The sequence below is a fragment of the Rhipicephalus microplus genome, chromosome 2 (genome assembly GCF_043290135.1).
Source record: "Rhipicephalus microplus isolate Deutch F79 chromosome 2, USDA_Rmic, whole genome shotgun sequence".
NCBI lineage: Eukaryota > Metazoa > Arthropoda > Arachnida > Ixodida > Ixodidae > Rhipicephalus > Rhipicephalus microplus.
This window is the reverse complement of record NC_134701.1, coordinates 87,419,184-87,443,718: the sequence shown is the minus strand read 5'-3', so window position 1 is coordinate 87,443,718 and position 24,535 is coordinate 87,419,184. Positions and strand designations below refer to the sequence as shown.

The 24,535-nt window shown below is 46.3% G+C and overlaps 2 protein-coding genes across 6 annotated transcripts; one reads left to right on the top strand and one right to left on the bottom strand.

Moving 5' to 3' along the window:
* On the bottom strand, nucleotides 1-24,088 carry LOC142796305 (uncharacterized). 5 transcript variants are annotated; one of them, XM_075886614.1, is made up of 4 exons: nucleotides 23,888-24,088; nucleotides 23,689-23,825; nucleotides 18,886-19,069; nucleotides 4,639-4,981 (listed from the first exon to the last, which is right to left on the bottom strand). In XM_075886614.1, the coding sequence occupies exons 2-4, from the start codon at nucleotides 23,782-23,784 to the stop codon at nucleotides 4,863-4,865; spliced, it is 399 nt and encodes a 132-aa protein (XP_075742729.1). In that variant the 5' UTR covers nucleotides 23,785-23,825; nucleotides 23,888-24,088; the 3' UTR covers nucleotides 4,639-4,862. The 5 variants fall into 5 exon arrangements, with proteins under 5 accessions (XP_075742731.1, XP_075742729.1, XP_075742728.1 ...); XM_075886616.1 differs by lacking the exon at nucleotides 4,639-4,981 and adding an exon at nucleotides 1-287 and having other exon boundaries at nucleotides 23,689-24,087; XM_075886613.1 differs by having other exon boundaries at nucleotides 23,689-24,087.
* Nucleotides 13,279-15,300, top strand: LOC119171768 (piggyBac transposable element-derived protein 4). Its single transcript, XM_075882629.1, has 2 exons — nucleotides 13,279-13,545; nucleotides 13,599-15,300. The coding sequence occupies exons 1-2, from the start codon at nucleotides 13,279-13,281 to the stop codon at nucleotides 15,015-15,017; spliced, it is 1,686 nt and encodes a 561-aa protein (XP_075738744.1). The 3' UTR covers nucleotides 15,018-15,300.
* Nucleotides 24,089-24,535: the final 447 nt, after the last annotated feature.

Here is a 24,535-nt window from a genome sequence, read left to right as displayed (position 1 = left end):
GAAAGACAATGCATCGACTTTTACATCCATTCGATTTTAAGAGCAGTGCTTGTCTCTTGCTTATATTTTAATGCTTGCTTTTAAAAAAGAGGCTTATAGGTTATCAGTCGATTTTGCTGTTAAACATGGCTGGGAGTGAAAAGCTGCACGCCTTGTTATTGGCAAGGCTGAGTTGCTTCAAGGGTGGACGACTTTCATGAGGTGTGTTGTATCCCTTCAACACCAAGGCTTGGATGACCCCAAAAAACTATTTTAGGAATACGTGCTGCTGCTGAACCATCGCTTTCCTGCAAGCAGAAGAAAAGTTCTCATTGTTGACGACAATGCACCAATACAGGTGCAACATCACAACCTTTTTGACGTAATGCTGGAATTTTTCACAGCAATCACAACTGCACTGCCTTAGTCCTTGGACCAGGGTATCATTTGTTCGGTGAAGCACCTCTACTGAATAAACTTGCTACAAAGGATGCTTATTGCCATGAAAAATGGCAAAACATACAACATAAATAGGCTAAGTGGCATCTACTTCTTGGCCTATTCTTGGTAGCAGGCAGATTACTCTACTGCCCACAACTGCTTTGCAAGTGCACAATTCATTGCACTCACCCAGCAAACGAGCCCAAGCTAAGTGGATGCGACACAAGAAGACATAGACTACAGTGAACGTGAGGCGCTGATCACCAAAGTCTTGGAGCGAAAGAGGGCAGCGAGTAAGTGCCATTTGCTATGTTTTGTGACAAAAAACGTACACATTTATCCCACAGTGACATCGTCAATTCTGTCTGTGGCGAATCACCGTGGGCAAGAAACACTGAGGAACAGGACGATGACAACGCCAAGCTGCAGGATGTGCCAAGTCCTTGAGTGGCTAAAGCAACACGAGCACTGGATGTGATGCGAATGTTCACGAAAAAGACAGGTCTGACGAACCAGTTGGCCTTTCATCGGAATAGCTTTCAAGCTGCAGTCGTCACAGCGAGGCTGCTGAAGCAGGAAATGCGAGTGATGGGCTTCTGGCGTTCAATTTCTGCTGAATAAGTGTGTTTCTTGGTTTTCTTATGCAACATGTTTAATTTTACCCGCCAGTAGGTGGAAATTTCTTGCTTACATGAAGGCTGCGGGCCTGTTCAGCATCTAGTTCCTTCGCATCCTTGTCAGGTACAGTGTAATGAGGTTCCACTGTACTTTTACCTTTCTGAAGTAAACCCTCAGAAGCCAGCACTAATCTACATCGCCTGCCTTCCCCCGTTCATTTTCTTCCCACACAGTAAAATTTTCTTTCACGATAAACAATATTTCAAGAATTGTTAAAAAAATACAGAAGCAAACAACCCATTCTACTTTCAAGCAACATTTTTTTTTATCAATATTTTCTCTTTCTTGGACGGGGGGGGGGGGGGGGGGGGAAAGGCAAAGGGCAGCCACCTTAAATTTCAAGCAAGAGGGTCGCGTTTTTTGTGCTCCAGTGGTTACTTTTCTCCTCTTTATTGGGAGATCTGTGCCTCCACATCGCAGCCTTTTAAGGGCTACTAAGTGGTCCTTTACCAGCAAGACCCTCAACGCTGGGATTCAGTGATATTCACTTCAACGAAAAAAAAAAAGAAGGTTTCTGTGTCAGCACCTGCTTTAGAGGCGTCACCAACGCCCAGCTAGAAGTAACAGGAGCCACCAAGCCCTACTCCACAGTAAAGGCTGGTGCACAACGGTGACTAGCCGCGGTCGCGCGACCATTTGCGACTCGTCGCAACCAGTCGCGAACGGTCGCTTCCTGACCGATTTTTTGATGGCGCGAATGCAATCGCAAAACAGTTTAACCAATCAGCGAAGACCAGAAGTGACGTCAGCCTTTGTTTACATCCGGCCTCCTCGTAGGTTATATTTTTTTTCTCGTTGCGCTTGCCTACTGCCATGAGGTACAAACGACACGTACGTTCCTCCATGGATTTTTCCTCGCATCAGGCGAATGCCACCACGGCCAGCTGTGAGTACTCGGCCGAGCTCCTCATCGACGCGATTAAAATGTACCCATATCTGTGTGACAAGCGGCACCCTTCTTTTAAAGATCGGACAAGGAAGGACCGGGCTTGGGCAGAGATCGGAAGCATGTTCAGCATGTCGAGTAAGTACAGAGATTTTTTGTTTGAGTAGCTATATAAGCAAGAACAGGTGTGTACTGCATGGCTGGCGTTGCCAATGAATGAACAATGAAAATATTGGTATTTGTACTGCAAGGTTACATGGTTAGTTTGCATTAGATGTATTGACTGTGATGTATGCGAGCGCAGTTGTGTGCACATTTGTTCTCGTGACTTTCCGAGTTTAACATCGAAATCAACGTGACAGAACATTGTGTAGCTGATAATAAAGCTCAGACGTTCGAAATACTACTCGCAGTTGCCAACTCACCTAGCGCATGCTCTTTGCTGTGTTTGTACGTCATCGCCTGGCCAAGGGAACGTGTGCTTTTGTGAACGTGCGGCCTTTGCAATGCATAATATCTAGTGCGCGGTGAGGGAGGGGGAAGGGTGTTACGCTTTAATTCTGTCTATGTATTGCAGTTGTGCTGTTTTAAAAAAGAATGCAAAGTAGCTTCTGCTTTGAGCGCATTTCGTGCGCTCCATAGAGGAGCGTGTAATTAAGACAAACAAAACATGTTTAGCAGCACTCTCAAATGTCCGGATTTGGGAGTCAGACATGCTGTTGATGCCAAATGACATGAATCGTAAAAAAAAAAATTGTAGTGTTCTAGTAGCTGGGCGAACACTGAAGGAAAGCACAGATGGGGAAATTTATTCCTCTTTAATGTGGCCCATATCTAATCCTCATTTCTTCACAACTGTTCTTTTCCTCTCCTGTGTTTGTCTATTTGTGCCTTTATATTTCGATTATTCCTTTCTTCCCAGAGGTTATATCTCTTCGCTTCTAACTGCGCCTCGTTTTAGGGGCGAAACTCCTTATGGCGTGGCTTGTGCGTCCCTCGTAGTACGTAACCACCAGTGGCACATACCCGAAATAGCGGTCCTTACAATTTTGACCTCCAAGGTGGTTCCGATGAGAGATTTCTTCTGTGCATTGTTGAACAATAAAAGATAGTGCTCAATGCACATGTTAACGGCTGCTAAGGGGGAATGAGAGACAGCAGCATTCGGCCTTTAGGTAACGCGCACGCTGCGATCCCCATTAGCAGCTATTGGCATGTACATTGAGCATGATCTGACAAGAAAGGGTTGCTACGTTATACTCGCTGGGTGTGACCTCCTTGGTTTTAGAAAGATTTAGCGAGCGTTGCGCCGCATAGCCATGAATACAGTGAACTAGTATATACCATGAATTCGAGGTGGTGAAAGGTGGGAAGTAAACTCGAAGCGCAAGCCGTAAGAAAGTGTGCATGTGCCACCTCCCGTTTAGTCCTTGAAATGTCCGCTGGATTGCGGTGCTTCTATATGGAGAATATATGATGAAAAGATGCGAGATGGTGGTACTTGGAGTGCTGAATAGATGGACGAACGGACACACAGACAGATGCACGGATGGACGCATGAACGGACGCAGGCGCGAATGCATGGACGAACGCAGGGACGGATGCACGAACAGACGCATGCACGGACGGGTGGATGGACGCATGGACGGTTACACAGACATACACAGGAACGGACGGAAGCAAGAACGAATGGACGGACGAATGCTTCGCCCCACTCCCCATCATTCACTCCAAGGATATGCTGCCATTTTATTTGTTTTCTTTGTTCCTATATATATTAAAGTCAATTTTTCCTGTCTGCTTCTATGTGTTGGTGTGTTTTCATGTTTCGGTCCCTTTATTTTCTTCTTATATTTTCCTTCCTCTCGCTCTCTCTATGTTACACTTTGAGTCATATACTATGTTTGTTACATTTCTTTTTCTCAAAAATTGTCATCTTGCTCTAGTTAGTTTCCTCCTCCTTTTCAAGGTATTTAACATGTTAGCTTTTGTTTGACAACAATCACTCCCGCTGTACACAACAGTTGCGCTTGGCCGATACCAATGGTATATACTCACCTGTGGAGTTTTGCACAATGCAGTAATGCTTAGAAAGCTTCACTGTGAAGGTGATAAAGACATCATGTGCGGGTTCATGAAATACACTTTTTACAAGTGAACTTCAATTGCCGACAGTATAAACAGCCTCTTTGTTACAGTAGCTTGGCAGACATGCTTACCTTCAAGAAACAGTGTACATAACTCTTTGCTACATAACTCTTTGCACAACTAATCATTGCGTCAGCTGTGATGTCGTGCACATGTAGGTGGACGGTCCAAAACGCTAGGTGGGTGGCATTTCTGGAACCCTCGGCTGCAGGTTCCCTCAATCATGTCGTGGTTTCGCAATGTTTAAGCCCCTACCAATACTTCAGTTTAAATGGCATGTGATTCATTTTGATGCCCAATATTCAGATTTCTAGGGTGCTGCAACCGAAATGATCTGGGCAAAGAAAATAAAGATTGCTCACAATTGTGCTGAAATAAAGTAGAAAATTTATCAGCAATACAGTATGCACACGACATCCTTACAGCAAGGGTTTTGTTTTCAGGTGTCCTTGTTGAGAAACGATTTAAGAACCTGCGTGATATCTTCAAAAGGAAACAACAAGATATACGTGAAAAACAAAGAAGTGGAGCCACAGCAGCCGACATTCCAACAATAAAATGGCCCCATTTCGAGGCCATGCTTTCAAGCAGGAGGGTCACGTTTTTCGTGCTCCAGTGGTTACTTTTCTCCTCTTTATTGAGAGATCTGTGCCTCCACATCGCAGCCCTTTTAAGGGCTACTAAGTGGTCCTTTACCAGCAAAACCTTCAACGCTGGGATTACGCGACATTCACGACGACAAAAAAAAAAAGAAGGTTTCTGTGTCAGCGCTTGCTTTAGAGGCATCACCAACGTCCAGCCAGAAGTAACAGGAGCCACCAGGCCCTACTCCACAGTAAACCAACTGGCCTGCACAGGAGAGGGGGGGACAGTAGTTAATATGAATCACAACCTTATGTTCCCTTCAAGGTAATGCATTTGTTACCCGCTTAATCCGTAGCCGTTAATCATGTACACGCGAGTTAATGCGTACTATTGACTTGCAGGAACGCCGGTCACAGTTTTCAGTTGCAGTCTCGCATTCTCATGACCAACCAAAAATGCACGGAATTCGCGAAATTCGAGCTGTTCCGAGCTATGCATTGCATGTGTACCTGCGAATTTCCAGGGCCATTGCGCCCGCCCAGCCTCCGAACTACGCCGCACGCCATCTCGGAGGCCATAATGGAGCAACCTAGCTACACCTCGTTGCTCGCGAGCCCTCAAGAACAGTGTGCAAGTGTACGTGACAGTGACAACGAAGAGGTGAGTTTTCTAGTTGTTGCCTTAGTTGCCTGCGCAGGTTGTGTGTTCTCTGACGTCGCTTTGAGCAATTTGGATCTGTGCGCAACCAGCTTAACTTCAAGTGCAGAATTGTTCGACGTGCATCTGTGGACGCGTATTGTGAAAGGACTGCACAATGCCTAATAAAAAAGGAAAGCATTGCCTGCTGACTGTTGAGAAAAAACTTGACATCGTGACTGGCATTCAATGCGGAGCGGAAAAGTCTACGTTGAAACGGATCTGCGTTTTACCCTTCTTTTCTCATGAACATAAAGCTTATGTTTTTTATATCATTGAAAGTGTATTTACCTGTGTTTTGCAGCAGCAACTGAATTGGGGAAGACCAGTGTCACTGCTTCTGCAGCATCATATCAACTGCATGGGTGATGCCCGGTTGCCTTTTCAGATCAATATAGGGCAAATTTAGGAGAGGGCAATGTGAGGATTGTGGCCAGCCAGCTGCCGTTGCAAGAGCTTTTTCACTTGTTCTGCAGTCTCACTCCTACGATCATGTCTTTCTTCTCTTTCGCGATCCTACAGTGATGGGCAAGTGGCGGGCGCGACAGCTGCTGCGATACTTGTCGCTGCTGCTGCTGCTGCCACCCTCGCCAACACTGGAACGGCCGGCAACTGAGGGTTTAACGACCCGGCTGCTGCAATTATGTTGTATTCCGTTACCCAATGCCAAATCTTGGCGACGCCGCGTGCCCATGTCGTGACACTCACTTGTTCTGCCGTCTAACACGTACGATCATGTCTTCCCTCTTTTTCGCGATACTACAGTGATGGGCAAGTGGCGGGCGCGACAGCTGCTGCGATACTTGTCGCTGCTGCTGCTGCTGCCACCCTCGCCAATACTGGAACGGCCGGCAGCTGAGGGTTTAACGACCCGGCTGCTGCAATTATGTTGTATTCCCTTACCCAATGCCAAATCTTGGCGACGCCGCGTGCCCATGTCGTGAGACTCGCTTGTTTTGCCGTCTAACACGTACGATCATGTCTTCCCTCTTTTTCGCGATCCTACAGTGATGGCCAAGTGACGGTTATGTTGTATTCCCTTACCCAATGCGAGGTCTTGAAGACGATGCGTGCCGATGTGATGAGACCTTTTGCATGCAAGGTGGAAGAAGACTTTCTCTGGGCCGCGTCGACTCCTCTTCTTGGGCTCACCCAGACGAAGTTTGCTAACGGTGCCTTGTGCCAACGACAAGCGCTTACCTACATTGCCCTTCCGAACCCTTTACAGAAGAGCAGCGGGTTGAGTTCGCACGAGGTCATACTATCAATGATGCTACTGGTTTAAGGTGCTTTAGAGCAGCTTATGAAGCAGACAAAAATGGGGTTTGTAGCAGCAAAACTGCCTTTCGGAGCAGACATGTACATGCTACAGTTGCAGTTACTGCCCGGCGGTGCATGTACGTAACGTACGCTTGCATGCCGCTAGAATGTGCCAAGTGGCTATATTGGGGGTTTCAGTGCACATTGTAGGTGTTGCACTTTTGTTTCCAGTTACAATCAAACCATGGCGGTGTTGAGAAGAATGGCGGTGTTTAGAACCCGCACCTCCCCCAAATATGTTACGAGAGGAGACCAACTCGGAAGAGTCGACACCAGAGTCGACACTTATATATTTACAGCCAGTTAAGCGAGCAACGCCAGCCATACAGATAAGCTTACACCAGTCTATCTTCCTTGTCCTCTTGATCTGCATGCCGCTGGTATGTAGCAGTATGCTACTAGGAAGACTATCGAAGCAGTCGAGGTGGCTCAACTAGGGTAGCATGTATCAGCATGCTTTTTATCGATTTGCACAAAGGGGAATCGGATTACCTCTTTTAAGTGAATACACTTGTCGGATAATGCATCAACTTTTACATCTATTCGATTTTAAGAGCAGTGCTTGTCTCTTGCTTACATTTTAATGCTTGCTTTTAAAAAAAAGGCTTAGAGGTTATCAGTCGATTTTGCTGTTAAACATGGCTGGGAGTGAAAAGCTGCACGCCTTGTTATTGGCAAGGCTGAGTTACTTCAAGGGTGGACTTCCATCAGGTGTGTTGTATCCCTTCAACACCAAGGCTTGGATGATCCCAAAAAGCTATTCTAGGAATACGTGCTGCTGCTGAACCGTCGCTTTCCTGCAAGCAGAAGAAAAGTTCTCATTGTTGACGACAATGCACCAATATAGGTGCAACTTCACAACCTTTTTGACGTAATGCTGGAACTTCTTACAGCAAGCACAACTGCACTGCCTTAGTCCTTGGACCAGGGTATCATTTGGTCGGTGAAGCACCTCTACTGAATAAACTTGCTACAAAGAATGCTTCTTGCCATGAAAAATGGCAAAACATACAACATAAATAGGCTAAGTGGCATCTACTTCTTGGCCTATTCTTGGTAGCAGGCAGATTACTCTACTGCCCACAACTGCTTTGCAAGTGCACAATTCATTGCACTCACCCAGCAAACGAGCCCAAGCTAAGTGGATGCGACACAAGAAGACATAGACTACAGTGAACGTGAGGCGCTGATCACCAAAGTCTTGGAGCGAAAGAGGGCAGCGAGTAAGTGCCGTTTGCTATGTTTTGTGACAAAAAACGTATACATTTATCCCACAGTGACATCCTCAATTCTGACTGTGGCGAATCACCGTGGGCGAGAAACACTGAGGAACAGGACGATGACAACGCCAAGCTGCAGGATGAGCCAAGTCCTTGAGTGGCTAAAGCAACACGAGCACTGGATGTGATGCGAATGTTCACGAAAAAGACAGGTCTGACGAACCAGTTGGCCTTTCATCGGAATAGCTTTGAAGCTGCAGTTGTCACAGCGAGGCTGCTGAAGCAGGAAATGCGAGTGATGGGCTTCTGGCGTTCAATTTCTGCTGAATAAGTGTGTTTTTTGGTTTTCTTATGCAACATGTTTCGTTTTACCAGCCAGTAGGTGGAAATTTCTTGCTTACATGAAGGCTGCAGGACTGTTCAGCATCTAGTTCCTTCGCATCCTTGTCAGGTACAGTGTAATGAGGTTCCACTGTACTTTTACCTTTCTGAAATAAAACCTCAGAAGCCAGCACTGATCTGCGTCGCCTGCCTTCTCCCGTTCATTTTCTTCCCACACAGTAAAATTTTCTTTCACGATAAATACTTCAAGAATTGTTAACAAAAATACAGAAGCAAACAACCCATTCTACTTTCAAGAAACATTATTTTATTAATGTTTTCTCTTTCTTCGACGATGGGGGGGGGGGGGGGGGCACAGGGCAGCCACCTTAAATTTCAAGCAGGAGGGTCACGTTTTTTGTGCTCCAGTGGTTACTTTTCTCCTGTTTATCGGGAGATCTGTGCCTCCATGTCGCAGCCCTTTTAAGGGCTACTAAGTGGTCCTTTACCAGCAAGACCCTCAACACTGGAATTCAGCAACATTCACGTCGAGAAAAAAAAAAAAAGAAGGTTTCTGTGTCAGGACCTGCTTTAGAGGTGTCACCAACGTCCAGCCAGAAGTAACAGGTGCCACCACGCCCTACTCCACAGTAAACGAACTGGCCTGCACAGGAGAGGGGGGACAGGATACCAGGCAACCCCTCCCAGGCAGTAAGCGAGGATTCACACTCATCTAGCGTGCCCTCCTCCTCCTCAGAGCATACAACTTTTCTTTATTTATTGCCACGCATGTGGCATTCTGCGAGAAAGAAATGCCTCACATGAACACCTGGCCCATTTCTCTACACCTCCGGACTACCGAGCCAAAGGCAGCACCCCCTTGTACTGCCACTGATGCAACCAGATCAGTTTCATATGTGGCAACCGGTGTTTGTGAGTGTACCAACACTCCAGGCGACAGACACTCAACTCGAGGAAAAGTGCGACTTAACGATTTAGTCAAGGGATGCCATCACAGGATATCTTTCTGGATTTCCTGTTGCCAGACAAGTTCAGGTCAACTACAAGCGCAACCTGGTTGCTGTGGACACTTACTCTGCCTCCAATCCATCCACCCTATTGGCTGTGATAATTTGTGAAGTGGAAGTGAAAGCCAAACAACTTGTCGCCAACACCCGTGTCAGCACAGTATTTGGTGTAGACGTACGCATTGATGCCGAGAACATTGCGGCGAATATCACATCAACTGTACCCATGATGTCATATACAGTCAAACCTCGTTATAACAAGACGGGCTATAACAAAATAATGGATATAACCAGCAAATCCTAATTCCCCTTGAATGTCCCCATACAAACCAATGTATTCAAATCCTCGTTTTAATGAGGCAATATTTGCCTGTTATGGGATATAACGAACAAATTTTGCTAGGAAGTAAAATTTTGAGCCGATGTCACGGCAGTGCACAACGCGAATTGGAGACGACGCGCAACGCGAGAACTGTATCTAGCAGTTCAAAACTCCCGCCACGCGCCCTCCAGCAACGCGTGTAAAACAGACGGCACGCGTTGTTTCCGGAGGAGAGGTCGCTGCACGTGCGCCACTTGGCTACCACCGACAGCGGAGCAATTCCGCAGCTCCGCGAACGTCTCGCCCTTTTGTTTTGTGTCTTCTTTATATTCTCCCTCTCCCCTTTCTCATGGCACTGAGGCGCACTTTCTAATCTTACATACCCCTTCCCCTTGAGTAACCGGTTCCTAGAGGGCAGCGCAAAAGAGCGTCCCCTTCTGCCCCTTCCTCTTCACAGTCACTTTCTCTGCAAGTGTTGTCGCTCGCCGACGTGAGCCGCGTTGCTTTTGCGTGCGTGTTTCTTCTCTCTTTCGACTGCTTCCCCCTTATCTTTTATCGTGCTGCGCTCGTGATTCCAGCAACATGAATGCGCCAGGCGGGAAGCGAAAGCGCATAACGCTAGATCAGAAGGCGGCTATGATAAGAGCCGTCGAATCGGGGAACAAGAAAGGCAACGTGGCAAGAGACTTCTGCGTATCGACGAGCACACTGTCAACCATCTTGAGCAAGCAGGAGTCCATCATCGACGCTGTTGCACGTGGCATGAAAGGAAGCGCTAAGAGGATGAGGGCACCTGCCTTTGAAGCGGTCGAAAGGGCCGTTTTTAAATGGTTCTTGGACACGCGGGCCGTGAATCTGCCGGTGAGCAGCGCCTTGCTGCAAAGAAAAGCGAGAGACTTTGCCTACATCATGAGCTATGACAACTTCATAGCAAGTTCGGGTTGGCTCGAACGCTTCAAGGAGCGCCACGACATTGTCGGGAGAGCGGTCTGCGGCGAATCGCAATCTGTCGACGAAGCAGAGGCTAACAAGTGGGCGAAAGAAAACATTGTGCGGCTGCTAGAAAAATACAGCGCGGAGGATATTTTTAACACGGACAAAACCGCTCTCTTTTTCAAGATGTTGCCGCACAAGACGTTAGCACTCAAAGATGAGCCGTGCCATGGCGACAAACAAAGTAAGCTGCGAATCACTGCGCTACTTTGTGCAAACATGACCGGCTCTGAGAAGCTGCCAATTTTCGTAATTGGCAAAAGTGCATCCACTCGCTGCTTCAAGGGGGAGAGGCAGCTCCCAGTCAAGTACGTAGCCAATCGCAAAGCCTGGATGACCAGGGAGATTTTTTCAAAATGGCTTTGCGAATGGGACGAGAAGCTGGCAAAGGCCCGCAAGGTGTGCCTTGTTTTAGATAACTGCATCGCCCACCATACCGCTGCCGTGCTTCGAAACATCGAGTTGCTGTTCCTTCCTGCCAACTGCACAGCGAAAATACAGCCGCTTGACCAAGGCGTGATTATGTCGCTGAAGGCAGGTTATCGCAAGCGTGTGATAGACAAGCTCCTGCTCAACATGAGGATGAAGCGAGACACCAATGTTGACTTGTACGCTGCGCTCGAAATGCTTCAGGCGGCGTGGATGAGTGTGACGGCGACCACGATCGCAAACTGCTTTCGACACGCCTCATTTGCCGCCGCACCAGACGCCAGCGATGAGCCATCAGACGAGCCCACTGTGCCGGACGGTTTTGCCACATCAGACGAAGTCGCTGCATCATGAACGGCACTTTGTGACGCTGGTGTCGTGCCTGACAGCGAGTCATTTTGCGACTATGTGAGTGCGGACTCGGAAGTGGTGGCAACGGAGCAGCTCCTGGATGACGATATTGTGTGCCCTGTCAGTGATCGTAACGAAACCAGTGACGATGACTCTGTCGATGAACAAGAGACAAACGTGCCGACGACGTTGGAGGCATTAGACGCGGCGGACGTACTGCGCCGCTACTTTGGCGCTCACGAGGGCGGCGAAGATGGCTTGAACATTGTGGCCGCAGCTGAGCGAGCCATCGTTCGCATCAGAAAGATGCATCAAGGTCCAATTACAGACTTCTTTGCAGCTAAGTCTGCCTGAAATGCAAGCTGTGTATTTTGAAGTGCATTAAAACAGGTGCATGACTTTTTCCTTTTTATTTGGGAATGCGGTTATTTTGTTGCATACCACCGTGCGGCGGGATGCTATTTCGCCCGCTATTTTTTTAGGGTAAATAGAGTGCATAACTTTTGCGGTAAATGCCCGCTACGACTATAACGAAATATTGGTTATAACGAGCAAATAGCGGTGGCCCTCCAATTTCGTTATAACGAGGTTTAACTGTACACGATAAGACGAAGGCTTCACACTTCACACTAACTTTATAGGGCGTCAGCATCCCTTTAGAAATTTGTTTTGTGTGTGGCAACGAAACTGAAGTCTTTCCTGGTAGAGTACCAGACAGACATACGAATGTTTGTTTTTTTTGCAGGAAATTAAGAACTGTTCTCATGAAGCTACTGACGAAGTTTTTGAAGTGCTTGACCCTCTCCCCCAAAAGAATAGTTGGCTTGATGATGATCGATATTGATAATGTCGAGAATAACACACCACTTGAAGAGGTGATTTTACGCTACAGAGCCAGGCAAATTATTAAGAATACTCAAGTAAGCTCAAAGGGTGTGTTTCAGTTCCACATGGAATGTAAACAGTTTTTGAGCAGTGCTACAAAGAAAGTCTTAGAGCCAAGCCCCTTGAAGTTTGCAGTCGTTGAGGGCCTTTCTTCACTAGACCCGACACAGGTGTGTTAAAAGCCCAACGAATGCCTTACACCTTTTAGAAAACAGTTCGATGCCCTCATAGCTACAAGTAAAAAAAACTAACACTTTCGAGACGCTGCGTTGATTGAGTACACAGAGCTTCTGCAGCAGCAGAAACATAAGCTTAGACAACAATATAAATATATAAGACAAGTGTCGGAGCATCGTAAAGCTTCTGCTCGTCCTTAGTCATGGCCATGCAACATATGAATGAGGATTCAATGTGAACCGATAGGTACGCATGGAGAATCTTAAGTACCTTTCCTATGTGTCACAGCGGGCTGTGTGTTTTGCAGCTGAGACAGCAGGTGGTGTTCTGCAGCTTCCAATTATCAGGGAACTGAGGATGGCAGTGTCAGCTTCTAGACACAAATATGAAGCCAACTTGGAAGCCCAGAAAAAGCTGTACCTTGAAGCTTCAAAGCCGAGAAAAAAGCACTGCATAGAAGATATTTATGCAATGAAATAAAAAAAAGGGCTAGAATCGAATATTTATGATCTCATGGCTTCTGCAGCTGCCTATGCTCAAAAAGCAGAGGCAGATATTGATTAGCCCCTTAAGGGCTTATGACGACCTGCGCTCGTCAAGAGCAGTTGCCACTATTTTGCTTATGACGAGTTGTGGTCGTCATGAGTTTTCCGCAATGCTCCTACAGGCTTTTGACGAGCCCGGGTCGTCAAACGGGGATTTACGGAACCTGTGCTGCCATCTATGTTTAAGCACCGCAAGTTCCGTCATTGGCGGTGGTTATAGTTTGCACACTAGATGGCGGAATGTGTGCGCTTGTTTCCCGCGCGTTTTACAAACATGGCCTCATCCGTGCGGCGTTCTGATGCGGAGAATCTTCCTTCTTCAGACGATGAAAGCGAGAGTGATAAGGATGCCACCGTAGTGTTTTATTCTTCAAGTGAAGAAGACAGTGATGACGTTTTTACGGACAGTGACTCTGAAGGAGAAGACAGTAGCGATGATACAATGGCTAGCTCCCATGAATGGTTTCGCATAGACCTCGACAACATCCCAGCCAGACCTCCACGGTTTGATTTCAGGGGTTTCACGGGACTGAAGATCACAGTAAGCTCTCCCCTCATCCACTTGAGCTCTTTGAAGCTTACTTTGATGATGAGCTGCTTGATGTTGTCGTCGTGGAGACAAACCGGTACGCTTCTCAGCTTCTGAATTCTAGCAAGCTGGGACAACATTCTCGCTTCCGAAAATGGTATGCACTTACGCGAGAAGAACTTCGCGTTTCTCTGAGCCTCCTGTTGCTGCAAGGCATTGTGCAAAAACCAAATGAAAGGATGTACTGGTCTAGGAATCGGCTGGTTGGGACTCCGGTCTTTGGCGAGATAATGTCCAGAAACCGCTTCGAACTAATAATGAAAATGTTGCACTTTGTCGACAACACGACAATCGAAAATTGTGAAGGACACCCTCAACCTCATCTGAGGAAAATCTGGCCGGTTTATCAGGCACTTCTTGAAAAATACCGGACATTGTATGTGCCGGAGCGGGACGTCAGTGTCGACGAGAGCTTGCTGCTCTTCAAAGGCCGGCTCAGCTGGAAGCAGTATATGCCCCTGAAGAGAGCGAGGTTTGGCATAAAGTCATTTTTGCTGTGCGAATCTTCAAGTGGGTATATATGGAACTCTGTAATTTATACAGGGAAAGAAACGAACATTGAGATCTCGTCAGAAGAAGCAGCAACCTTCGGAATGGCGACGAAAGTTGTTTTGAAGCTTCTGGAGCCCCTGCTAGACAAAGACTACTGCGTCACAACTGACAACTTCTACACCTCACCAGAACTGGTTGACTTTCTTTTGAAGAGATCAACTGACATCTATGGCACGACGCGAGCCACTCGCAAAGACCTTCCGCCTGGTTTCGCCAAGGCAAAGCTCAAGAAAGGCGAGATGGTTGCCTTTCAAAGGGGCAAGTGCTTGGCTGTTCAGTGGATGGACAAAAAACTGGTGACGGTTCTATCTACAGTACATAGTGCTGAAATGGCGCGATTCATTGACAAAATGGGCAAAGAAACCCTGAAGCCAGAAGTTATACTTGATTATAACCATACAATGGGAGGAGTTGACAGAGCAGATCAGATGCTGGCGAGCTACTCAGTGCCACGGAAACGAAAAAAGATCTCCTACAAGAAGATCTTCCAACACCTCTTGGATGAGGCGACCTACAATTCATTCGTTCTGTACCAGAAAGGAGGAGGCCGAGCATCTCATCTGGAGTATAGGCTAAGGCTTATTGATGAGATCATCACGAAGTACTCTCCCAACACCGGCACCAAGAAGAAAGGACGGCCAGGGCGCCCCCTGAACGCAAAACGGTTTGGTGAGCGCCACTTTCCATCGCACATACCACCAACAGAGAAGAAGCAAGAACCGACACGCCGCTGCGTAGTCTGCTACATGAAGCGAGATGTAAATGGCAAGAACATCCGCAAGGAAACCAGGACCTGGTGCAGGTGGTGCGAGAAGGCTCTCTGCGCAGTGCCGTGCTTTGAACGCTACCACACGGATGGTAGCCTCAACTAGCTTCAAGTGAACAATCAAGAAATTGTTTGTTTTCTGCAAGGCAATTCAAACCCGACCCGTGCTTTCTGGAGTTGCAGAAATTAATTTGTGAATACACCAGAAATGCCCCAAATATAGGGTATTATATGGGGTAAAGAATGACCAATTAAACATGATTATCGACTATAAACAATTTTCGCAAATATTTTTGTGTTTTGAACACGTTTCTGAAGCATATCACATCATTAAAAAATTTGGCCATATTGGTGCATAATATATTTGTTTAATGAGCCCTTAAGGGGTTAGACACACTGTAAAGTCCAAGAGCTTGAGGAAGACAGTAGAGGGCAAGACTGCTGAGCTACTCACTCAATCTCCAAATTCAGCAAAAGCTACTGGAGCTCACATGATGTGGGCAGCCATCACTATTTTTGCACTTTGTGCTTTTTGCATTCATATATTCAGTAAACCTCACTTTACTTTTTTTATGGCATGCAATACAAGCGAAATTTCATCGTGATGTGTACAAATAGGCAGCTGTCAGCAGCTGCTTCCCGAAGATTTATGCGCATTTGAAGCAATTTACATTGAGAAATTCGGCAAACCTTAATTTATTTCTTATTGCATGTAATACAAAATATTTTCACTGTGATATGTATTTTTATTTGTAGAATATTTGTGAGATATTTTGAGAGCACTGTTTGAAAATTTCTGAAATGAAAAAAACCTATCAAGGAGGGCATTGAACATTATAGAGCCTTGAAAGTTCTTGAATATCTTTGTAGTTCTTGAATTTGTTTCCCCTGAAATCTTTACAAACCCTGCATATGCATTTGACATCATCCACGAGGAATGCTAGTGGCAGTTGCCAATTTGAAGTAAGCTCCACACACTCGTCACACGCACAAGCAATCTGCACATGCATTTACCAAGATTTATATGCCAGCATGGATAAAAAAGACCTCCAGAACACCTCCTACACACCGACCCTTGGAATGCATAAACGGTGCACACAAACGGACCTACCAAATGGCATGAAGATAGTGTTGCAACCTTGCAGATCAAGGCTGAACACATACCATAAAAGCCCGTGTATAGGTCGGACCCGCATGTAGTACAAGATGCATTTCGGGCATTGCAAATGCCAGAAACAATGTTTTCACACAAATGTAGACCGAAGAAAACAGAAAAATACATTTATTTACACTCAATCACTCACCCACATGTGACAAGCTCCCATCCGAAGCTCCCTTATCGGACATGTCCAGCCACAGCTCCTCGTCTTCAGTGCCAAGGGGAGCATTTTGAGATAGAGCACTGTTTGAAGGAACGAGCTCCTCGGGAATCCAGGCCCAAGCTGCTGCGATTCACTATCACAGCACTGCTGGCGAGGCCCACTTCACTCATCCGGCAGGGGTCACTTCCGGCTCTGCAGACCTAGTGTGTTCAGCCTTGATCTGCAAGGTGGCAACACTATCTTCATACCATATTGTAGGTCCGTTTGTGTGCACCGTTTATGCTGTCCAAGGGTCGGTGTGTAGGAGGTGTTCTGGAGGTCTTTTTTATCCATGCTGCCATATAAATCTTGGTAAACGCATGTCCAGATTGCTTGTGCGTGTGGCGAGAGTGTGGAGCTGACTTCAAATTACTCTGCAGACCTCATGCACCCCATTTACAGGTGATTGATGTGGTCCATAAATGGCTTATTGAGGCACACATCAAGCGGCTGCAGCTGGTATGTCATCCCTCCCGGGATAGCGACGAGCTCGGTGCGAGAGTCACACAGCAAGATCTTCACAGAGTCTGCCGGATGACACCAAATTGCGTCGAGCACAGGCATAGATGGGAATCCTAGCAGTGCTCCAGGTAGTCGACTCCACACAGACTTGATTCAGTCAATTACGAGCGATTCGTCCATCTACCCCTTGTGATGACAGCTGACGACATTTCTAGAGAACTTCTCTCCCTTCGGCAGCGTCTTAATTCAAATACGATCTAATACCGTACATAGTTATATCTAAGCTGTTGTTGTTTTTTTTTAATGATGTGCGCAAGTCCAGGGGTCGGCTTAGATTCGAGTACTACGATTTGGCCACCGCTGCCACCTGCCTGAAGGCGCCGCCGCGCTAGCGGCATTATGACTCTCGATGCGCCGATCTCAAGGTACCAGTTTTGCATGTCGGAGGCTCATTTTCGCGACATTCTACGGTTGTTGCACAATGACGAGGCTGCTCAGGCCTGTTTAGAGTGAGAATAAAGATCCCCATCACTTTTGTACGGTTCATTGTCCTGAAATCACGTAGTCCCATGTTCACGCAGCGAGGGAGCGAGGGTCGTCGAGCCAGCGAGATTTCATGGTCGACTCGTCGAGCCGGCGAGATGATGCTCTCTGGGACAAATTTAGCAAGAAAAAAGACAGCGATGTTGACGACAGCGGCGATGAGTAAACTTACGTACTACATGCCTACGAAGTGTGCGCTTGCGTAAGAAAAAGGGCATGCCTACGGAGTGCCCTTTTGAATAAAATTAAGGGCTGTGTTTTCTACCAATAAAATGGTGTTCGCTTTTCTTTTTCCCTTCAGCCTACATTCGACGAAAGTTTTTTTTTTTTTTTTCTGGCCTTGCCAATAAGGGGTCGGCCTAGGTTCGGGTACATAAGGTAATATGTAGGAATCAACGTCCCAAAACCACCCTATAATAATGAGAGACGCCATAGAGGAGGGCTCTGGAAATTTCAACCACCTGGAGTACTTTAACATGCACCCAAATCTGAGCACCAGGCCTACAGCATTTTTGCCTTCATTGAACATGCAGCCGCCACAGTCAAGACTCGACCCTGCAACCAGTGGGTCAGTAGCTGAGTCTTAGCCACTAGACTAATGCGGCGGAGCAAACATGACGTAGGGTGGCAGCTTGCGCCCATCTACCGTGCAGGCCAGCATTACAATCACCCGTGTTTTCTCATTCCCAGTTGATCGCACGGTAACTTGCCTTGAGCCTTTTTTTTGTAAAACTGTCAGAGCTGAGGGCATATCGAGGTATACAGGCATCATATCAGCGTTTCTAATCTGGCCCAGCTGAAAGGAGGCTGCCTTTTGCAAAGAAATCACAAGCAACTCTTCGCAGCTTTCTGGCAGCTTCTGTGATATCATAGTACGCCGATGTAAGAAGAATACAGCGCAGCGCATGCAGCTGGACATCAATGCTTGCTCGCCTTGAAGACCGCCTGCTCAATGCCTTGATCTCGCGCAATCTTTTTTACCGTTGCTTCCAACAGCTCGACGTTGACAGCAAGCTGTGCGGCCCATTGCTTCCGAAAAAGTTCGCCAATTCTAGTTCAACGTCAGAAAACGCTCCGTTTTTCGGCTCCATGAACTTCTTTGCTGACCGCTGCATACAAAGAAGACTCCTTTCTGCTTTCTCCAGCCACGAGTGCACCGCTCGTTGACGCCGAAATGTCGCCCGACAGCACAGTTACAGTTGGCTTCAGTAGCTAAGATAGCCTTTCTATTAGGGCAGGCAAATACTGCCTTCGCAGAGCTGGCATGGCAGGAAGTCACAGAGGTAGAAACGTGGTCATTGTTATGTGCACTGAGTGGCTGTAATGCCCATTGTTGCACGCCACTAGCACATGCAGATCTAACATAACTAGAGCTACCTACCGAAGAAGCGTGCAGACACCTTATGATGATGGCGATGATAGCACCGTGTATTGCCGAAACCAAAACCAATAATTCGGGCCAGAAATTATTAGGATTCACATGCAGTTTGAGGAAGAATGTTGGCATAGTAAAAATATAGGAAACGAAAAACAGGCTATATGCGAGTTTTCATGGTACCTCCTATAACACGGCAGAATATAGTACTAGTGGATGAAAAAGAAACATACCTCTTGAATGAAGCCAGAAGAGCTGCCTGAAAGTGGGCAAACTCACCTTCCAGCTGAAGCACGGCTTCACAAGCCCAAGGGTAACCGGTTCAATAGACGCCCCTCCTAACATGTGGCAATGTTTTCCTCTGAATTGGAGAGTCAAACTCCTCCACATCAAGGAACGAAGTGTTTCTACAGTCACCTGCAGGCAGCAAACTAAATTTACAATTTTGTCAAGGACTTCACTGACACACTTCAAAAAAGATGCATAAGCATTTTGCTGAGAGATTTAGTGGAACACAAAACACACAAACAAGAAGTGCAATCAATTCAGAGCACTTGGTTTTCTTTTAACACAGCCTTATGAGGCCAACCACACTCTTGTTCATACTCACATTTTGACAAATATTTGTGGGTACTCCCTACAGTCCATCCTTGAGTCTTATCACACTTGTTGGTACCCAGTAATGTTCACCCAACATCCACTCAAATATATGCACACTCTTCAGGGGCATAGCCATATTTTTATTAAATGTGGGGATGGGTGTTCAATCACATTTTATGTTTGTATGAGTGCACACACATATGCACATTAAAATCGAAAATTTTCACGGGGTTGAAGGTGCGGTCTGAACCATCGCTACAATAGTGTACTACGGCATGTGTTAGTGCATGCGATTTATATTACAGAGAGCTGAACTAATTGGTAAAAATTTATTCTAAAAGGCCTAACACCACAAAGCAACTCAGGCTACGAAAAATACCCTTGACAAGGTCTGTAGATAATTTTTACCACGTGGTATTCGTTAATGGGAACTGATGTAAAGCACTGAAAAAATGTAAAGTAGGGCCAATTATATCCATCCAATTGCCTCTCATCTACTAGTAGCTGCAGCAGTACCTCCGCAGTATTCACAAGGAAACTAAGACCTTTTTCCACAGTGGTGAAATCAGCTTATTTGTGCCGTTGTGAAATTGAAAGGCTGTAAGGCCTCGCTCATGTAAGCAACTTGTGCCCCCCAATGTCCTTCATTTTTTTTTCTTCCTGCACGCGCTACACTTGCTGTTATTAACACTCTTGGACCATTACTTGTTCTGGGTGCATTTACAGAAAAAACAAGTGCTGTTTAGGCCATGTGAAAACTGTGCTGCTGCTCCCTAGCTCTGCACGACATATACCCATATTTCATGTGTAAAGAATTTTTTTTTAATACTTTTGCTGGTGAATGTTCTGTACACAAAAAGTCACGACATTCTGCGAGAGCGCCATTTCGATGTTTTATTCTCAAGATAAACTAAGCACGACAGGATTCATGAAAAGGTATCTAGCTTTGTTATAAAAAAGAAGAGAGTGTAGTCACCTATGTACTTGATGTTCAAGCACTGCCGTGATTAAGGTGATTTTGGCCGTAATAAAAGCCACCATCGCACCGCAAACTATCGTAATGTTTTAATGCTTTCTTCTAAAGTGAATGATTAAATCCATTAAACAGAGGATCTAAATATAGAAGGGCACCGCAAGCTTTCATTGTAATATTGTAGTATGTGCAATACCAGTTACAGAAACATACCATTTTGCTATCATCAGTTTTCACTTGAAGCATTACCCTGGCATCACTCCAATCCTGCAGTAGCCGCAGCTTTCAGTCCCTTTTTACATTTTGTATGCACGAGTGTAGATGTCAAGCATGTGGCGCAATCATTGTTTGTGTGTTGCTGCCAAGCCTCACAATGCCGTAGAGACAACACCGACATGCTCAGAGGAGCTTTCAACACCGGGCAAAAGGATTGCTCAGAGGCTTACAGGGGCTACCCCACGATGCTCCCTACCAAGGCAGAACTTTTGACAGTGCACCTGAGAATCCTATCGAATAAATATTAGTGTCCTGCACCTCAGAACCGCTTTATTAGTTTTGTACTACTACTTCGGAGATATTCAATGCTGTGCGTGACTACAAATTTCCCAATCAACATACTCAGCATGAAGCATATGATGTTAACAGCGTAGAAAATAGAAACGTCTTATAGGGTGCTTGCATGATTGGCAGCGACGCTATGCACTCTGGATGGGCAGCCATATTTTTGTCGGAGGCGGTCGGAAAGTGCAGCAGTGCAGTCGTGTTAGCGAGCCTTGGCATAGCTTGCAGGCGTGATCGAGTGCGATCGCGACGCAAATTTAACTCCAAGAAGTTTCGTGCACGATATCAGCCTCGCCGCAACGCTGTGCCCGAAAGACCTCTAGCGGCACGAAGAAGAGACGAGAATTTGCTCCGAGTAATCCATTCAATCACACTTCGTGCGGGCGACTGTGTAATCGACGTACGTGCACTTGTGGCCGCGCGTCAACAGCTCCGATACGCATGAATTTCTCGTTCTGAGGACGAGTTTGATTATTAAAGAGCTGTTGAATTCGATAAAGGCAATCAATGGCCACAACATTGTGACGAGTGGCTGGTAGTGGGAGTCGTGAATGAAGAATTTTACCGCCGATACCGTGATTATCGTCACTCAAGTAAGAGGTGTTAAATTACTTGACTTTGCCGTGGATTCTAATGTCTGTTCAGGTTAAACTCCCAGTGTGTTAACAAGCCCCGGTCGTGTCTTGTTCATGGGCAAGAGTGATGGTGAGGTCCTTGCCGTGCACTGCACATGCATGGCCAGGAACAGCGAAGCCTGCTCGCATCCCACTGCGCTATTATTCTACGAGTATGATGCTCGTGCACGAGAAGAGCGCTCCTCAATTTAACACGTCTTGCTTGAGTGACGATGACCATGGTGTCGGTGGCGACTTTCTTCACCCACAGCTCCCGTACCCGGCCACTCTACACAAACTTGTGATCCTTGAGGGCCTTTCTGAGCTTCATCTGCTCCCGGGTTTTCAAACTCGGCCTCAGAATGAAAAATTCATGAATGTTGGAGCTGTCGACGTGCCGCCACAAGTACACGTCGCTTACACAGTCACCCGCACGAAGCATGATTGAATGAATCACTCAGAGCAAATTCTTGTCTCTTCTTCGTGCCGCTCTAGGTCTTTCTGGCGCAGCGTTGCGGCATGGTCTTGCGGTCAGGCACGAAACTTCTTGGAGTCAAATTTGCGTCGTGATCGCACTCGATCACGCCTGCAAGCTACGCAGACGCTCGCAAACACGTCGCCGCTACTGCACTCCCCGGCGGCCTCTGACAAAAAAACGGCTGCCTAGTCAGAGTCCATAGCGTCACCAACGTTTATGCAAGCTCCCTATAGAGGTCATTCCACGCGAACTATCCCAACCAGGGCACTCACCAAAAAATCCTTTCAAATTGATTCCAAAAACGGCACACATATAGGCATTAGCTCTAAAGTATTCCCCCAAGATATTTTGAGTGACGAAAAATTGTTTGCACCCGTGACCAACATTTGATTCAGGAAATGGTTGAAAACCAGGCAAGAAAAAAAAATCTCGATGATTTGACCATTTCACAAATTCTTTCAATACTTGCTTTTTTTTTTAGCAATGTGCTTTCATTATAAAACAGTTGCTCTAGACAGCTTGAAAATTTTCACATTATAGCATAGACAAACTGAGTAAATTATAGTGTTTTCGACAATTTTCTACAAAACAGAATCATTGATTGAATCCATAATGTACTTTTATCAAACTTTACAGAAAACGTACCATTAACAAATATATTTGTTTTGCCAGTGTGTCGCCCATGGGCTCTAAAAAATAAAAACCTGCACTTGGCAAAAACGCCACTTTGGTCAAAGTTGAGAGGTTTGTAGCACACTAAGGTAGTCTAAGTCGAGAAAAGACAGTTTTTTTTTTTAAATTAAGTCCCACCATTGACATCATTTTGCTATGGGGTCAATACAAGCCAACTGAATTTGTTGCATAAAAACGAGTGGCAGTGCACTTACAACACATAGTTGAAGTCCTTCTTGTTAGTACTGTCTTTTGTATGCTACATATAGAGGTGATAAACAGTGCTAAATATATAACAATGCCAATGAAATATATGCCACAATGCTTCCTAAAATGAATTGCGTTACATTTATTGCATGTGACGATGAGAAACCATTGATGTCAAAAAACATGTCAGAATGTTACTGTAGGTTGGAGGCGTGAGCGTGGTCGTTTGAAGCTGATTCACACAAAGCTAATCTATGTATTCCGCATGCGGAATACATACATGGAATACATACCTCCCTCATCCCTCAAAGTTCAGCACACGTGTTTGTATTAGCACCCACTCACATGTACGAGTACTCACTTTTACACGTTTATAGTCATGCTTACAATAAGCGACACTCAATCGCGTTCATACTCACGCGTGATCACGCTTGTCTGAGCTCCCTCACGTCTACGCGCGGTCACATATAAAGTCGCACATATAAACGCACGCATAACGTATCGCTGAATCATATAACCCTTCCCCCCCTCGAAAAAAATTGCGGCTGCGCCACCACACCCTAACTTTAACTGCGGTGTGATACTGCGCCACGGATAAGGCACACAACTCGGAACAGCTGCGCAGAACGGGGAGGTACAGAACGACGCTGACAATCACACGAAAGAAGGGTACAAATTCCGTGCCACACGACGACACTGCAGCGAGGCGCAATCAGACTCCAATGGGAACAAAGAGCATATACCACTCACTTCAAAGGAGCCGATTACAATTCTGCGAAAAAATATTTTTTTTCCATATTTATTCACTGACATTCAACGGCCAAACATTTAGGATTATCGTCACCGCAGCTTTGTTCCCGAGTGTAATTTCGAATAGCTAAGGCGTTCCTCTGTTCGCACGGAGGGTCTAGATCACGAAGTTTGTACTTACTGCAATCACCAACATCCCTGCAGATCCCCGCAGCGTGGGCACGCGGATGATGCCGACGGATGTATCCACGGTTCCTTTCTCCCACGTCGTCGTCATTGTTGAATTTCACCAAGAAAAGATTGTGTTCTGGTGCCGAGCTAATGACGTTTGCTCTTGAGCATCACAGGAGATCGCCGCCGAAGAGTACAAACTCACATACCTGTTGCCACTGGCAGAAGGAAAAGAAAAGACGCTATCAAACGTGCTCGCTACGCACAGCAACCGCCTGACTCCAGTCAATTTAAGCATAACGCGCACATGGCGAACCCACGAGCCCACCATTCCGCTCGGCGGATTGAAATGCACCGGCAGTTGCCCCCTTTCAGCGGAGCTCTCCAGAGTTGAGAAAAGCCCAACCAACGCCTCGTCTAGAAAGATGCCTGAGGAATGGCTCGCGCTCCCAGCGGAGTTGGCCTGCCTTCAGTTTTAAACAAGCTCCGCGCAGTGGCGCTCGCAACCGACACTATTCGCGTGGGAATATTGTAATAGAACAGAAGGCAGCAGAAAGGGGGGTGGTATTGGGTCATTCATTCATAAAAGTACAGACTGGCAAAGGGTCAAGCAGGAGTGCAAGGAACATTTATGGCTAAAAAAGAAAGTGGCAGGTCAAATGACACTCCTTGGTTTCGTGTACTTGTGGACGGGAGCAAAGGCCAGAGAGGAAAACCAGGCAATGGTAGAGTGTATATCAAAGGAGTCAGGACATTCAGGAGTTAGGAAGAGAGTGCGAGATAATTATACTAGAAGACATGAATGCGCACATAGAAGATATTGATGGGTATACCGACCTGACAGGCTAAATGATCAT

Bases quoted from the DNA above. Each gene is read 5' to 3' on its own strand.
- LOC119171768 (XM_075882629.1), top strand. From the start codon at position 13,279: ATGGCCTCATCCGTGCGGCGTTCTGATGCGGAGAATCTTCCTTCTTCA. The intron at 13,546-13,598 runs GTAAGCTCTCCC...TTTGATGATGAG, and splicing joins TCACGGGACTGAAGATCACA to CTGCTTGATGTTGTCGTCGT.
- LOC142796305 (XM_075886614.1), bottom strand. From the start codon at position 23,784: ATGACGACGACGTGGGAGAAAGGAACCGTGGATACATCCGTCGGCATC. The intron at 19,070-23,688 runs GTAAGTACAAAC...TGCTGCCTGCAG, and splicing joins CAGGGATGTTGGTGATTGCA to GTGACTGTAGAAACACTTCG. The intron at 4,982-18,885 runs GTATGTTTCTTT...TCTCCTGTGCAG, and splicing joins CTTCTGGCTTCATTCAAGAG to GCCAGTTGGTTTACTGTGGA.